Source organism: Dicentrarchus labrax, unplaced genomic scaffold (assembly GCF_905237075.1).
Source record: "Dicentrarchus labrax unplaced genomic scaffold, dlabrax2021, whole genome shotgun sequence".
In the NCBI taxonomy this organism is placed as follows: Eukaryota; Metazoa; Chordata; class Actinopteri; family Moronidae; genus Dicentrarchus; species Dicentrarchus labrax.
Genome location: NW_026136722.1, coordinates 5637879 through 5655827, shown reverse-complemented (window position 1 = coordinate 5655827; position 17949 = coordinate 5637879). Strand labels below are relative to the sequence as shown.

General features: G+C 36.3%; 2 protein-coding genes and 1 long non-coding RNA gene across 16 annotated transcripts in view; 1 reads left to right on the top strand and 2 right to left on the bottom strand.

Moving 5' to 3' along the window:
* LOC127356824 (uncharacterized) overlaps window positions 1-17949 on the bottom strand; it is a 134946-nt gene that overhangs the window by 57051 nt on the left and 59946 nt on the right.
* The window catches only part of ighd (immunoglobulin heavy constant delta), a 31965-nt gene that overhangs the window by 10792 nt on the left and 3224 nt on the right, over window positions 1-17949 (bottom strand). For 7 of the 14 annotated variants that reach the window (XM_051388827.1, XM_051388836.1, XM_051388839.1 and 4 more), the window contains exons 1-3: window positions 11135-11162; window positions 1958-2254; window positions 124-435 (exon numbers count right to left, since the gene is read on the bottom strand). In XM_051388827.1, coding sequence (XP_051244787.1) covers window positions 124-435; window positions 1958-2254; window positions 11135-11147 — 622 coding nt within the window. In that variant the 5' untranslated portion in view covers window positions 11148-11162. Of the gene's footprint in view, window positions 1-123; window positions 436-1957; window positions 2255-4117; window positions 4224-4452; window positions 4597-11134; window positions 11292-13214; window positions 13317-13546; window positions 13675-17949 lie in introns of those variants that run through there. The other 7 variants (XM_051388828.1, XM_051388829.1, XM_051388831.1 and 4 more) reach the window with 7 other exon arrangements.
* Window positions 5128-15976, top strand: LOC127356827 (uncharacterized). The gene is made up of 3 exons (XR_007882063.1): window positions 5128-5566; window positions 6253-7537; window positions 15317-15976. It is a non-coding gene; the product is annotated as an uncharacterized LOC127356827 (long non-coding RNA).

The window sequence follows — 17949 nt, the reverse complement described above, 5'->3', positions numbered from 1 at the left end:
GAAATGATACATCTTATTCAAAATACTTATTTTAAGACAACATGGATTTTTTTTTTTATCTTAAAACATGAATGATATATCTGTTACATATTGTGCAATGAGACAGTAGCTGCACATACTTACTTTGGCAAAAACTTATTGTTTTTATGGATTCCTTGTTGTTGTGATTGGACTTGCATGTAAAACTTGAGCCATCTGACCACCGTTTCATATTTGGCTCAATCTCACTGCTTAGACTGAAGGTTTTCTCCATTCCCTCCAGGCTCTGCAGCTTTCTTTGAATTGGTACAATGTTTAGACGTTGGTTGTTCTGTTGCCAGGTCACACTCAGTTTGTCTGGAAAGAAGCCACTTAGGGTGCAGATGAGTCTGACTGGTGAGGACCCCACTTCTCCTTCCCAGACAGGGTATAGTGTGATGTTTGGAGACACAAGTCCTGAGATAGATAGAGAAGAGGTTATATTATTTTTACTTGTTTCATTATGAATGTTGGATGTGGACAATATGCACTGATTTAATCTCTTCAGTTATACATACCTTCAGGTTTTTGTCAACTAACCAACTGTGTTATCTCAATTCTAAGTGTAATGTCTTTGTATTTAGGCAGATGGCAGAGTACTTTTATAATGTCTGCTCGAGTCAGGTGGAGATGGGGCTGGAAGCCTGTTGCACAGATGTTGCAGCATGACAGGGCAGAGTGATCAGCACTAGCAGCAAGCGGAAGCATTGAGTAACACCCAGGTCCCAAAAAAGTACCAAAATACAGAAGTGAAACAATACAAAGAGCAACGGGGCATCACAGACGCCAGGTGTGAGGTGTGGCTATTCCAGTAAGAGAAACAGAGTGCACATTTAAATATCTCATATTAGTTTACATATGCTATCAGATACATTTGACATGGCTTCTCAAGACTTTGTTGAAGGTTTTAGTTCTCAGGGGCTATTATTAATAGACTCGAGAACTAACCGACTGTGAAATCTCTGAATTTACATACTGAGTTGAACATGGGCTGTTGATTCCGGGTGCTGGAGAGGTGATCAGCATGAACAGCTCATTACACAACATATACAATATAGTTAGAAAATGTTTTTAATAGATTAATAGAATTTTAGTATTACGTGTTGAACTTATATAGATCAAATTATAGACAGTATGAACTATTTCAAAATAATGGAGGAGAGAAAAATTGGAGGAGCAACATCAATGGTTATCTTCATTTAAACATTTATTTTCAAAAAGACACAAAGCTTGTAATTGTGATAAAAAAAGCACAATGATAATTACTTACATGATACTATGAGTTTCTAAGCAAAATGTGTGAAAAAAGACTTTTAAGCTATGCAGATAGATGGAAACTGTATGGTTAAAGAAGCAGAACACATTGCAATAATCTGTTCTTAGACAGGTGCAGAGGACATACAGTATATTAGTAAAGAATAAATTAGACTCAGCAGCTGAACATACATGAAAGTCTCAGCCTTCTCATTCCACCTCACTGTTCGGTTTGCCCGCAAGGCCGACTAATAATAAAACTACAGATATTTAAGGATTTGTCACACTATTTAATTTGGTAAGAGCTGTATTGTTATGTCCTCCTCTGTTTATGTATAGATTTGAAAAGACAAGATTGGAGTATATTTGTTTCTAAAACAGTTAAGCGAATTATTGCTCTCTTTTACGTTTAGTTCAGCCGTGTCAGTCTACAAAACCAAGTAATAGAGAATAACTGTTGACGTAATCCGGCAATAACACTTATTTATGGCTATTTATGAGCCAACTATGTATTAGATTATTTATCAGTTATCGTTAGCATTAACTCTTTTTTAATATATATAGCTTAAAAACCTTAAAATTGTTGGACTATTATAAAATATGTTAACAGCTCCACCATGTAAACATCCTAGGTTCAAATCAACTTCTAAAAAGGCATTCATATATCACTTAGTATAGTCCTTACTTGGCTTCACGATATCAGCCTGTCCATTTCCCGCTGCATGTGTCGCGACACACTGGAAAGTCTGCCTTGCGTCCCAGTCCTGTCTGCTCACTTGGATTTGACTGACCCCCATATAAACATTGTTTTTCTGTACTGCAGGGTACTGAATGAAGTCCGTCAATGGAGTCCCACCTTTGGTCCATGAATAGGTCAGTGAGGAGGGTGTGAAACCGGTGGCAAGACAGCCAAGAGTGACCGTGTCTCCACTCCCCGAACCACATTGCATCAGAGGAAATACAGTTGGTCGAGTTGAAGTGCCTAAGAAAGGGGGAAAAAAATGGTAATTAAATACACCAAAATTAAACTCAATAATAAATATATTATAATATATTATATATAATAAATTACATATAACAGATGACATGGATAATTATTTAAGTCACACCAGTAGTACTGGCACGTGCAGGTATATAAGTCACAGGTGTGCATGATCACTCTGGTTTTTACTTGATCAACATCTGATTTTGAGCAAGCTTGAGGTGGAGGGACACTCTTTTCACACAGAGAACAACGGTTGCAACGTAACCCACAGGACGGCCAGATGTTGCATGCTGCTATTCTTTGCACAGGTGCTACCTGAAGCCTCACTGGCCCTGCAAGATGCCAAGCTTAGTACTACAGGGTTAAAGGGCCACTCAACCAGACACCAGATGCAAGGATAGATCTAAGTTTGGAATCGAGTCTATATTTAGTGCGCGCACTTTGTGAAATATAATCTTTTCTTTTCATTGGTCCAAAAAAAGTTCCGTGGGAAGTCGGAACGTTCATTACACATTTTTGAAAATGTGTAATGAATAATGTTTTACATTTATCACTTCTAATACTACAAATATATTCATAATAATAATAATAATAATAACAATAATGAAGACTGTGACTAAAAAAATCATAATTGCAAACATCAAAAACACCACTCATTGTAGGAGGATTTAAACGGTTTACAAACTGAAACATAAATCATTATTTACCATTTTTAAGGAACAAAACACAGTTTAGCTTAAAAATCTTTCTGATATATTTTTAACAGTAACTATTGAAGCTGTCGCCATATCAGATTTTCACTACACAATTGTCATAGCCAAAATTATTTACATAATAACGATATTATCATGATATCTATAGAGAATCTGAGAAAAAAGCTACAACTCAAATTCATCTTTAACTTTTTTGTGTGTTTTGTCTCTTTTTGTGGCCAATAAATTAAACTCAAAGAACCAGTGTAGGGAGGAGGTAGACATAATCTGATATAAATCTACTAAAGTGAACAAAAAGAACAGTTACACTGAGTATAAATCAGAGAGAGAGAATGGAAAGAAATAGAAGTCATTTAGGAGGTGCTGGATTATTCATCATACATATATTATTAAGGTGATATCATTATTTCATTAATTTATTGTGACGGTTATCATCAATACTGGTGTATCACGACACCCCTAACTTATAAAGGAATAATTGATTGTTAAATAATATTATAAATAAAAGAAATACAGTTGTCTTTGGGAAGAATTAAAAATCACTATGTATGAAACGATTCCTCCAAAAACTAAAATAGATGATTAACAATTGAACCTACAGTGAAAATACTGTCCTTTAAAAGACACTTTCTCCTGTGGTATTTTAAAGAGAAACTACACATGATATAAAAGTGTGTACTTAATTATGTCCCTGTTCAGTGTTCAGTTGTTTCATTAAAATGCATACTGAACCTGTATTTAAACACAATAATAAAATGTAATTTGCTATGTTTTAATTGACTTCCTATATAAAAATGCAGGTACAATAAGGTACATAATCAATATCCACAGTTATAAATTATTATTTGTAAATGATGTGAATAAAAGGATGCAGACATTCATCATAAGCAATTACAATCCAACTGAATAAAATGTAAGATAAAAACAAACCCCCCTCCTGCATTAAGTGATAATAACAAAGAATTATTTTTTCAAAGGCTTTCTAAGAAACAGCTGCATTAAAAACATCTGTCGGCTCTGTTTTCTAGTTATTGTCCAACATCAGTATAAACCTGAATAACACCATTAGTTAAACTTCTTTGCCAATAATCACAATAATCACATTTTAAAAAGTAAAATAAAAATATGATGTTTAACAGTGACTTACCTGAAGATACTGTGACCTGAGTCCCACGACCCCAGTAGTCGAAATAAGCATCACAGTGCTACATCTCCACTCACTGCTTGAACAAAAACCTGATGTACCACAAAAAGGTGTTAAAAACTCATTAAGTGTTTGAAATAAACAGAAATCCTGGTCAGTATGACACCCTGGTGTCCTGCTGTGTGATGTGCTTTGTATTGATTCTAAATCAATAATTAAATTAAAAATTTACTTGACGGTAACATTTACATCTTTGCGCTAACTGTGACTTTTAACTACTAATTAACTAATATTTAATGACTAATTTGCTTATTAAAATAGATGAACACAGTAGTTACCTCAAGTTGGAACTAGAAATATTTTGTCCTGTCCTTTTCTTCCATCACAAGAATGTCAGAGTGTAAGACTATAGCTCTTAGGTTTTTGTATGGATCTAGATCACAGTGACCACCCCAGTCATCACAGTGATAAACCCTAATACAAAAACCAAATGTTGCACTGGAGACTCTGGGGACCTGTACTGTCAGCAGTGGGTAAGAATAATACAAAACTCAAATTATAATATAACAAAATATGTTTTATGTTATAAATTGGAGAATTTGCATTTTGCATCATACTCATAGTTCAATAAGTGTATCTTTGTTTTTATGTATTTTTTAAAAACTATTAATATATTCCACTTCTCCAATGAAACACCAACCCACTAAATGGTGGTTACCATAATTTATTTCAGACTATAATAATGTATATAATTATATATATATATATATATATATATATATATATATATATATATATATATAATAAAACTGTGGCATCATAATCTGCTATATTTTATTTTTAAAGGGACACTTCACCCATTTGCATTAAGCTTTGTATCATTAGAACCCCAGTCATATTTTTGAATGGTCGTGCATCATTGCCTCACTTCCCCTGAGAGGGGAGAAATACAGATTTTAATGTTGCACTTCCTGCTTTCAGTGATGTAAAAATCGTCATTTTGCGTCACTGGAAGCAGGAAGTCTCATATCCCTGTAGAGGGGGTGAGACTACAAACACTACTTCCTCATTTTTTTTTCACTCACGCTACAGACCTATTACAGATCAGTGGGTGGGACTTCACTTGCAGAAACAAAAAAATATAACCGCCATCTTGTTTGGAAGCTAAGCGGAGGCACCGTCGAGCCAGACGTTATGACTATGGTAATCAATGTAATATGGAAGAAATTTCGAAAGTATGATGGTTGAATCAGATGTTCGTGGCTCCCTTTATGAGCCGCAATATAGCGAAGAGCAGCTGAGGCTGAACAGCAGGCGGCTGAGGCTTCTGCAGCCGAGGCAGAGGACCTGCCTGTCGCGGACGAGGAGCCCGGACTGGCTCGAGCTGGGGCGGACTGCTGGTGCCTGTGCTCTCGCTGTGCGCCTACGGACACACGGACGTCTGACTCTAAAGTGAGTGTTTCTTCCAGATGGCCAGTACTGCGGACACCAAGAAGTTGAGGACGCTCAGGAGGAACTATAACTGTCATTGTTGACATATTTATTTTTGTGGTTGTTGATATATTTCTGTAAATAAATGGTTTACATTTACGTTGTTGTAGTCCTTGATAGTGTTAGTGGGAGCGGCTTGCAGAGCTGTACATTGTGGGAGTTGTTGTCTTTAATACAAATGCGCCCTAAAGTCACTTTCTGTCTTTTCTCGGTCAAATATGCACCAAATTCAAAATGTATGTTACATTTCGACTACATATATAACCCACTTTCAATAAATGTTTCCACGGGTGAAATGCTCCTTTAAGCTATTCTTTTAACAAGAACAACAGTATTATGTAAATATTTTTGTGGCCTTTGAACTGGGAAAAAGAGATTCAAAGACACAAAAACAATATATGATAAAATCAATGACATAATGTTGTTATAATGTCGATAAATACAAATACATAACAAACATAAAACATAAAAGCAATGACGAATGTTTAAATCAAAAACAAAACTGTTTTAAATTTGGTCAGTTGGTCAGCCATCAGTCTGCAGTCTACAGTGAGTCAAGAAAGACTAAATAAATGTTTTGTTGTTGTCTCTCTTTTTTGAAATGCTGATTACAGGAACAATCTTCCTAATCTTTACTTTTTTTACAGGGACCAGAAGTGATTGAACAGCATGATAGAGTTCACTGAGATCCAGGAAGAAATACCTGATTCCAAGAATAAAAGTGTAAAACAGTTTCACTTTCTAATGTAAAAGGAGCTCTGGAAAGACTCTATAAAGGTGACATATAAGCATAATTCAGCCTTTTTACTATACTGTATCTTATATAAGTTTTCCTTTGGTGTTTGTTGTGTGACGACCCTGTGAGTGAACTCCTCGAGGAGCCTGGCAGGTGGAGTCGGGTCATCAGGAAGATTTAGCTCACCTGGTCTGGTTGCAAGACTATATAAGCTGGATGCAGTCAGCCAGTGTCTCTGCCCAGTCTCTGCTGAAACCTTACTGTTTATGGTAAATGTCCTTAATGGTTTCCAGCTGCTCACCGGTGACATGCCTGGCCGCCTTGATGACCCACTACAGATGTAAAGAATCCCTGTGGCAGCCTCATTTTAAAATCCAGAATCACAACCTAACATCATACAAGTTCTTGGTAGACTTTGCACCCTCTTATAATATCCCATTAGTCAAGCAGTGGCAGTCAGTGACACACTGTTCAAAATGCTTATGTTGACACTATTCTGAAGGCTTGAGTGTTGCTTCTGTCTGTGAAGATGTGAGTTTGCTGTATGTATGTCAGCCAATTCACGCCTGGATACATGCTGAGATGCAAATATATATGCTGTGAAAGATGAGTCTTTGAGGAAGTTTATTTGTAGCTCATCTGATGGTTTCTACAAAGTTTCGCTGCCACAGGTGTGGTCCCAGAGGTGCAGAGAGAGGGGGGAAGTGACTCTCTAAAGAGGATATGTTTAGAAAGGCCAGGAAACTGAAAAACCTTCAGAGCGTAACTGATAACAGAAGTTCACGGTATGTTGACTTGATGTTGTGTTATTTTAGATGTTCTAGAGTTGTGACTCAAACGACAACAAAATCCTCAAAAGCCCTTTATGTTTGTCACAAGTCCACTATCACTCATATTCATATTCACTTTTAAAGGCTGTACAAACATTGTAAATATCATATCTATTAAAAGCAAATAGGATCAACAAAATGACCAATGTGAATAACCACAGACAGAATGTATCTATTTCTACTTCAGTAAAATCTGTTATTAATGTATCAATTAAAAGTTGATACTACACTTCACTAACACATGATAATGGAACTTAAAGTGTAAAGTAATTGAGAACTTCTGTAAACATAATGTAACAACAGTGCACATATTTATTCATTTATTTAAACAATTAGGAATTACAGTTATATTTTTTAGTTTTACAGGTTGCAGAGAAATCAATTTTCACTGACTCAGTCAATCATTACATGAGAACCATTTGATTTGGAATATTTACAGTATATTATCGATTCTGCACGTTTTTAAAACTACATAAAAAGACAAAACAAACAAAGTCATGCAGTCTGTCTCACTGTGCATCTCTCTCCTTCTTTATTATTTCTTCATCTGAAAAAAAAAAAACAGAACATAAATCAATTAAATATATTAATTTGTCAAAGTTGTACAGTTTGCTTGACCACTTCAATCTGGAGTTCCCCCAGCTCTTCTATACAGTCGATAGTTGTGGCCAGCAGATTCACTGCACTGATGTTCTATAACAATTATATGAACTGTTGGGCTGGATGATTGGTTCATTTTAATAACATTTCTTAAGAACTTAAAAACAAACTTATTAGTATGACAAGCTTCATCCTCATGCAGGACAGCTTCACTATTGTTGATGTGTTAAATAAAGATGCTATCTGTAATGTGTTTAATTCAATTAATTGTTAATATCTATGTATGTGCCGTGGAGCATTTAAAACACACAAACCAGCACATTTTCTCTGGTTGGAGACACTCTTCACTCTGCTGCTGCTAGATGTTGATCGGGCACATGTGCTGGTTGGCCGTGCTCAACTTCAGAACAGAGGCAGTGAAATGAAGTGATGCATTTTACGTCACTTTACTGTGAAACTGTGTTTATCAAAATCAGCACAATAAAGCTGAAATATCCCAGTTGTCACATTTTTACTTTATCACGATGTTATTGGCACATAGAGTAATACACCAGTCAGAAACAATGATTTGGTGTCAATTAACCGTTGATATATTGGTGATAATCAGTTTAAATTGTTCTGGTTTTTGTCTCTTTTGTCAGGTTTTATAAATGGATGCATTCATTTGTATTACTGCATAAAACTGTCTTTTATGTTTGTGATTTTTATTGTTTGCCTGACTGAGCTTTATTTGATCAAACTGTTTACTTATTTTCAGTGAATATATAAATTCTGTATTATATCCTACAGAGGTTTTAGTATGACTGAAATGCAGAACAGGCCTGCATGTTTACCTTGACCAGGCTGAATATCATGTTATAGAAGAGAGAGGATATGAAGAGGAATATGAAGGAGGAGGCTGTGGACCACAGACTGCTGAACTCATCCTCTTCATCTGTGCAGCTCAGAGCACAACTCAGTTCTGACTCTGGATCAAAATCTAAGAAGAGGAAGGTATAGGTGGTTAGATGAGAGGTGTGTGTGTGTGTGTGTAAACACAGGTTTTTATTAAGATAACTGATAGACGTTTGTCTCCTTTAAATAGTGCTCATAAACTGGAATCGAGCATTATTCACTTTTTGATCACACGTCTTTTGTGGACATTTCTCCAGTTGAACAGTGGAAGAGAACAGTATACAGAGTCACTGTATACTGTTTTCAGCTTGTTTTAAAATACTGAAGTAATTCATGAACATGTAACACAAGGGTCCCCATGCAACATTTATTTGAAACAGTCAGCACACTTCTCAAGCTGTCAAACATTGTGACAAAGACAGATTGAAACACAAACAGTCATGACAAACAAAACTAAACTGACATGTTGACTCTGATTATTTCTTACAATCACAAAGACTGATGACATCACAGAGTGCACAGGTTCCCATGGCAGAGAGTACACACAATGACGGAACAACACATCAGCACAAAATACCACATTTAAAGCTCAATGTACTATTTGTCACATTCAAGGGAGTTACCCTGGGCCTTAGACACAGCTCGTGATTTCATGGACGAATTGCTGCCAGCAACCCAGACGTGGCAATTAAACACGTTCCCAGGGGTCTCCCACTCTGCCTTGGTTGTGGTGTAAACACTTGTTACGAAGTAGCCATCCTTGGTCTTCTGTGGGGGAAAGTTAATGCCATCCTTATAGATGCCAGGGGATTTTTCAATGTTTTCTGACCAGGCGATGTAGGAATCCTGCAGCACAGGACTGAAGACCAGACACACCAGAGTGACCTCAGCTTCTTTATTGACTTCTTCTGGTAGAACGTGGACTGTCACTTTTGTCTTACTTACATCTGAAAGAGATACTCAGTTTACCAGTCCATATATAAGCTTTATGTTTGCTGTATATAGCTAATGAAATGTTTGTATGTGTAGGTTGGCTACCTCCCCAGACTTACGGAATACTGTTCTACCAATAAGTCTCCATCAGTCAGAAACATACCTCCTTTGTGGACAGTGAGATCTTGAACAACTGTAGTCATGTCTTCTCTAGCAGCAGAACAGCGCACTTTGTTGACTCCCTGCCACTCAGTGCGATTACGACTCATTGTGCTGGTTTTGCTGTGCTGATCACCATCGGACGATACTCGTGATTCTATATTTTCTGCCACAGTTTGTCCATCAATTTGCCAAGTGATTTGGATTTCATCTACAATGGACTTGTCTCGTCCAGTGACGATGCACTCCAACTTTGCCTCGTTGTTACTGAAAATTTCTTTGGCACTTGGTTGGTTCAGTGTCACTGTGACAGTAGCTACAGAAAAGAGAACAACAGAGAAAACCATTTCTTAACATCTGATTAATACAAGAGTAAAAACTCTCATACAGTGTTCTATTACTTTATGTCTCTAACTATGACTACTAGCTGAGTTACAGTACAACAGTATTATGTTATGACTGTAGAAGTACCTTTAGAGGCAATCTTTTTATATTGTTTTCCTCTGTGCGTCGCCACACACGTGTAAACAGCATTACTGTTCCAGTCTGTGTTCTTGACCTTCAGGACACTGACAGCTGAATATAGATCTCCAGTTAATACAGGGTCCCAGTTAGTGCCAGCTACATCGTTCTGATTCTTTTTCCAATTGATTGTCAAGTCTTTTGGAAGAAAATCTTCAACTGTACACATCAGGGCCTGAGAGTCTCCCCTTGGCACTGATACCAAAGTTACCTTTGGAGGGTCCCCTAAGCAGGTGGAAGAAAGAGCAGATCAGCACATCAGTCTGTAATTATTAATTCTAGAATTTTTAGAGATTAGAATTTACTGGCAATTGCAGGCTTATTATGTAATTATTCATCAGTTATCATTACCATTAACTTTTCTTTAATACATTTAGTTTAAAAAAATTAAGTGTAAACATGCTATATTTAAATCAACTCCATTTATAAATGACTGATCATAAGTCTTACGTGGCTTCACGATATCAGCCTGTGCGTTTCCTGCTGCATGTGTCGCGACACATTGGAAAGGCTGCCTTGCGTCCCAGTCCTGTCTACTCACTCGGATTTGACTGACCCCCATATAAACGTTGTTTTTCTGTACTGCAGGGTACTGAATGAAGTCCGTCAACAGACTCCCATTTTTGCTCCATGAATAGGTCAGTGAGGAGGGTGTGAAGCCGGTGGCAAGACAGCCAAGAGTGACCTTGTCTCCGCTCCCCGAACCACATTGCATCAGAGGAAACACAGTTGGTCGAGTTGAAGTGCCTAAGAAAGGGAAAAAAAAAATGGTAATTAAATACACCAAAATTAAACTCAATATAACATTTTTAACCAGGTCAACTGAGTTAATCAATAGTGTAACAAAACACATACTCCATAACTCCATACACTGACCTGTAGGTTACATTGTAACTGCTGTTCTCTGAGGGAAGAGGACTATCTCTCCACCCAGCTACATACTACATATAACCGTTGACATGGATAATTATTTAAGTCACACCAGTAGTACTGGCACGTGCAGGTATATAAGTCACAGGTGTGCATGATCACTCTGGTTTTTACTTGATCCACATCTGATTTTGAGCAAGCTTGAGGTGGAGGGACACTCTTTTCACACAGAGAACAACGGTTGCAACGTAACCCACAGGACGGCCAGATGTTGCATGCTACTGTTCTTTGCACAGGTGCTACCTAAAGCATCACTGGCCCTGCAAGATGCCAAGGCTTAGTGACAACAGGGTTAAAAGGGCCACTCAAGCCAGACACCAGATGCAAGGATGGATCTAAGTTTGTGAATCTGAGTTCAATATTTAGTGCTGCGCACTTTTGTAGAATATAATCTTTTTTCTTTTTCATTTTCTGGCATTGGTCCAAAGAAAAGTTCTCTGTGGGAAGTCTTGTGCATTAAAATCAACAGTGATTTCATCTCGATTCGCGGAGTTGCACTGAACAAAAGTCAGAGCAGTTTCGTTCAAAGTGGAGATTTTTAGTTTAAGTTTTGCATCATTAATACACACATACATTAGATGTTCAGTTTCTCATTTAAAAGCAAATGATTTGTTGAATTAAATGTCAGAATGTTAACGTTCATTACACATTGTTGAAAATGTCATTCTTTTTTTACATTTATCACTTCTAATATTACAAATATAATAATAATAATAATAATAATAATAATAATAATAATAATTATAATGAAGACTGTGACTAAAAAAATCATAATTGCAAACATCAAAAACACCCCTCATTGTAGGAGGATTTAAATGGTTTACCAATTGAAACGTAAATCATTCTTTACCATTTTTAAGGAACAAAACACAATTTAGCTTAAAAATATTTCCGATATATTTTTAACAGTAACTATTGAAGCTGTCGCCATATCAGATTTTCACTACACAATTGTCATAGCCAAAATTATTTACATAATAACGATATTATCATGATATCTATAGAGAATCTGAGAAAAAAGCTACAACTCAAATTCATCTTTAACTTTTTTTGTGTGTTTTGTCTCTTTTGTGGCCAATAAATTAAACTCAAAGTACCAGTGTAGGGAGGAGGTAGACATAATCTGATATAAATCTACTAAAGTGAATAAAAAGAACAGTTACACTGAGTATAAATCGGAAAGAGAGAATGGAAAGCAATATAAGACATTTAGGAGGTGCTGGATTATTCATCATACATATATTATTAAGGTGATATCATTATTTCATTAATTAATTGTGATGGTTATCATCAATACTGGTGTATCACAACATCCCTAACTTATAAAGGAATAATTCATTGTTAAATAATAATATTATAAATAAAAGAAAGAAAATTGTCTTTGGGAAGAATTAAAAACCACTATATATGAAACGATTCCTCCAAAAACTAAAATAGATGATTAACAATTGAACCTACAGTGAAAATACTGTCCTTTAAAAGACACTTTCTCCTGTGGTATTTTAAAAAGAAACTACACACGATATAAAAGTGTGTACTTAATTATGTCCCTGTTCAGTGTTCAGTTGTTTAATTAAAATGCATACTGAACCTGTATTTAAACACACTAATAAAATGTAATTTGCTATGTTTTAATTAACTTCCCATATAAAAATGCAGGTACAATAAGGTATAGATTAATATCCACAGTTATAAATTATTATTTTTAAATTATGTGAATAAAAGGATGCAGACATTCATCAGGTGCAATTAATATCCAACTGAATAAAATGTAAGATAAAAAAAATAAACCCTCCTGCATTAAGTGATAATAACAAAGAATTCTTTTTTCAAAGGCTTTCTAAGAAACAGCTGCATTAAAAACATCTGTCGGCTCTGTTTTCTAGTTATTGTCCAACATCAGTATAAACCTGAATAACACCATTAGTTAAACTTCTTTGCCAATAATCAGAATAATCACATTTTAAAAAGTAAAATAAAAATATGATGTTTAACAGTGACTTACCTGAAGATACTGTGACCTGAGTCCCACGACCCCAGTAGTCGAAATAATCACAGTGCTACATCTCCACTCACTGCTTGAACAAAAACCTGATGTACCAGAAAAAGGTGTTAAAAACTCATTAAGTGTTTGAAATAAACAGAAATCCTGGTCAGTATGACACCCTGGTGTCCTGCTTTGTGATATGCTTTGTATTGATTCTTAATTAATAATTCAATTTAAAATTTACTTGATGGTAACATTTACATCTTTGCGCAAACTGTGACTTTTAACTACTTATTAACTAATGTTTAATTACTAACTTGCTCATTAAAATAGATAAACACAGTAGTTACCTCAAGTTGGAACTAGAAATATTTTGTCCTGTCCTTTTCTTCCATCACAAGAATGTCAGAGTGTAAGACTATAGCTCTTAGGTTTTTGTATGGATCTAGATCACAGTGACTCCCAGCCATCACAGTGATAAACCCTAATACAAAAACCAAATGCTCCACTGGAGACTCTGGGGACCTGTACTGTCAGCAGTGGGTAAGAATAATACAAAACTCAAATTCTAATATAACAAAATATGTTTTATGTCATAAATTGGCAAATTTGCATTTTGCATCATACTCATAGTTCAATAAGTGTATCTTTGTTTTTAAGTATTTTTTTAAAAACTATTAATATATCACTTCTCCAATGAAACACTAAGCAACTAAATGGTGGTTACCATATTTTATTCAAGACAATGTTTTGTTATTGTCTCTCATCTGTCTAAATCTGTTTATTGAAATGCTGATTACAGGAACAATCTTCCTAATCTTTACTTTTTTTACAGGGACCAGGAGTGATTGAACAGCATGATAGAGTTCACTGAGATCCAGGAAGAAATACCTGATTCCAAGAATAAAAGTGTAAAACAGTTTCACTTTCTAATGTAAAAGGAGCTCTGGAAAGACTCTATAAAGGTGACATATAAGCATAATTCAGCCTTTTTACTATACTGTATCTTATATAAGTTTTCCTTTGGTGTTTGTTGTGTGACGACCCTGTGAGTGAACTCCTCCAGGAGCCTGGCAGGTGGAGTCGGGTCATCAGGAAGATTTAGCTCACCTGGTCTGGTTGCAAGACTATATAAGCTGGATGCAGTCAGCCAGTGTCTCTGCCCAGTCTCTGCTGAAACCTTACTGTTTATGGTAAATGTCCTTAATGGTTTCCAGCTGCTCACCTGTGACATGCCTGGCCGCCTTGATGACCCACTACAGATGTAAAGAATCCCTGTGGCAGCCTCATTTTAAAATCCAGAATCACAACCTAACATCATACAAGTTCTTGGTAGACTTTGCACCCTCTTATAATATCCCATTAGTCAAGCAGTGGCAGTCAGTGACACACTGTTCAAGATGCTTATGTTGACACTATTCTGAAGGCTTGAGTGTTGCTTCTGTCTGTGAAGATGTGAGTTTGCTGTATGTATGTCAGCCAATTCACGCCTGGATACATGCTGAGATGCAAATATATATGCTGTGAAAGATGAGTCTTTGAGGAAGTTTATTTGTAGCTCATCTGATGGTTTCCACAAAGTTTCGCTGCCACAGGTGTGGTCCCAGAGGTGCAGAGAGAGGGGGGAAGTGACTCTCTAAAGAGGATATGTTTAGAAAGGCCAGGAAACTGAAAAACCTTCAGAGCTTAACTGATAACAGAAGTTCACGGTATGTTGACTTGATGTTGTGTTATTTTAGATGTTCTAGAGTTGTGACTCAAACGACAACAAAATCCTCAAAAGCCCTTTATGTTTGTCAAAAGTCCACTATCACTCATATTCATATTCACTTTTAAAGGCTGTACAAACATTGTAAATATCATATCTATTAAAAGCAAATAGGATCAACAAAATGACCAATGTGAATAACCACAGACAGAATGTATCTATTTCTACTTCAGTAAAATCTGTTATTAATGTATCAATTAAAAGTTGATACTACACTTCACTAACACATGATAATGGAACTTAAAGTGTAAAGTAATTGAGAACTTCTGTAAACATAATGTAACAACAGTGCACATATTTATTCATTTATTTAAACAATTAGGAATTACAGTTATATTTTTGAGTTTTACAGGTGGCAGAGAAATCCATTTTCACTGACTCAGTCAATCATTACATGAGAACCATTTGATTTGGAATATTTACAGTATATTATCGATTCTGCACGTTTTTAAAACTACATAAAAAAGACAAAACAAACAAAGTCATGCAGTCTGTCTCACTGTGCATCTCTCTCCTTCTTTATTATTTCTTCATCTGAAAAAAAAAACAGAACATAAATCAATTAAATATATTAATTTGTCAAAGTTGTACAGTTTGCTTGACCACTTCAATCTGGAGTTCCCCCAGCTCTTCTATACAGTCGATAGTTGTGGCCAGCAGATTCACTGCACTGATGTTCTATAACAATTATATGAACTGTTGGGCTGGATGATTGGTTCATTTTAATAACATTTCTTAAGAACTTCAAAACAAACTTATTAGTATGACAAGCTTCATCCTCATGCAGGACAGCTTCACTATTGTTGATGTGTTAAATAAAGATGCTATCTGTAATGTGTTTAATTCAATTAATTGTTAATATCTATGTATGTGCTGTGGAGCATTTAAAACACACAAACCAGCACATTTTCTCTGGTTGGAGACACTCTTCACTCTGCTGCTGCTAGATGTTGATCGGGCACATGTGCTGGTTGGCCGTGCTCAACTTCAGAACAGAGGCAGTGAAATGAAGTGATGCGTTTTACGTCACTTTACTGTGAAACTGTGTTTATCAAAATCAGCACAATAAAGCTGAAATATCCCAGTTGTCACATTTTTACTTTATCACGATGTTATTGGCACATAGAGTAATACACCAGTCAGAAATAATGATTTGGTGTCAATTAACCGTTGATATATTGGTGATAATCAGTTTAAATTGTTCTGGTTTTTGTCTCTTTTGTCAGGTTTTATAAATGGATGCATTCATTTGTATTACTGCATAAAACTGTCTTTTATGTTTGTGATTTTTATTGTTTGCCTGACTGAGCTTTATTTGATCAAACTGTTTACTTATTTTCAGTGAATATATAAATTCTGTATTATATCCTACAGAGGTTTTAGTATGACTGAAATGCAGAACAGGCCTGCATGTTTACCTTGACCAGGCTGAATATCATGTTATAGAAGAGAGAGGATATGAAGAGGAATATGAAGGAGGAGGCTGTGGACCACAGACTGCTGAACTCATCCTCTTCATCTGTGCAGCTCAGAGCACAACTCAGTTCTGACTCTGGATCAAAATCTAAGAAGAGGAAGGTATAGGTGGTTAGATGAGAGGTGTGTGTGTGTGTGTAAACACAGGTTTTTATTAAGATAACTGATAGACGTTTGTCTCCTTTAAATAGTGCTCATAAACTGGAATCGAGCATTATTCACTTTTTGATCACACGTCTTGTGTGGACATTTCTCCAGTTGAACAGTGGAAGAGATACTGTATACAGAGTCACTGTATACTGTTTTCAGCTTGTTTTAAAATACTGAAGTAATTCATGAACATGTAACACAAGGGTCCCCATGCAACATTTATTTGAAACAGTCAGCACACTTCTCAAGCTGTTAAACATTGTGACAAAGACAGATTGAAACACAAACAGTCATAACAAACAAAACTAAACTGACATGTTGACTCTGATTATTTCTTACAATCACAAAGACTGATGACATCACAGAGTGCACAGGTTCCCATGACAGAGAGTACACACAATGACAGAACAACACATCAGCACAAAATACCACATTTAAAGCTCAATGTACTATTTGTCACATTCAAGGGAGTTACCCTGGGCCTTAGACACAGCTCGTGATTTCATGGACGAATTGCTGCCAGCAACCCAGACGTGGCAATTAAACACGTTCCCAGGGGTCTCCCACTTTGCCTTGGTTGTGGTGTAAACACTTGTTACTAAGTAGCCATCCTTGGTCTTCTGTGGGGGGAAGTTAATGCCATCCTTATAGATGTCAAGGGTTTTTTCTGACCAGGCGATGTAGGAATCCTGCAGCACAGGACTGAAGACCAGACACACCAGACTGACCTCAGCTTCTTTATTGACTTCTTCTGGTAGAACGTGGACTGTCACTTTTGTCTTACTTATATCTGAAAGAGATACTCAGTTTACCAGGGAGGTCCATATATAAGCTTTTTGTTTGCTGTATATAGCTAGTGAAATGTTTGTATGTGTAGGTTGGCTACCTCCCCAGACTTACGGAATACTGTTCTACCAATAAGTCTCCATCAGTCAGAAACATACCTCCTTTCTGGACAGTGAGATCTTGAACAACTGTAGTCATGTCTTCTCTAGCAGCAGAACAGCGCACTTTGTTGACTCCCTGCCACTCAGTGCGATTACGACTCATTGTGCTGGTTTTGCTGTGCTGATCACCATCGGACGATACTCGTGATTCTATATTTTCTGCCACAGTTTGTCCATCAATTTGCCAAGTGATTTGGATTTCATCTACAATGGACTTGTCTCGTCCAGTGACGATGCACTCCAACTTTGCCTCGTTGTTACTGAAAATTTCTTTGGCACTTGGTTGGTTCAGTGTCACTGTGACAGGAGCTACAGGAAAGAGAACAACAGAGAAAACCATTTCTTAACATATGATTAATACAAGAGTAAAAACTCTCATACAGTGTTCTATTACTTTATGTCTCTAACTATG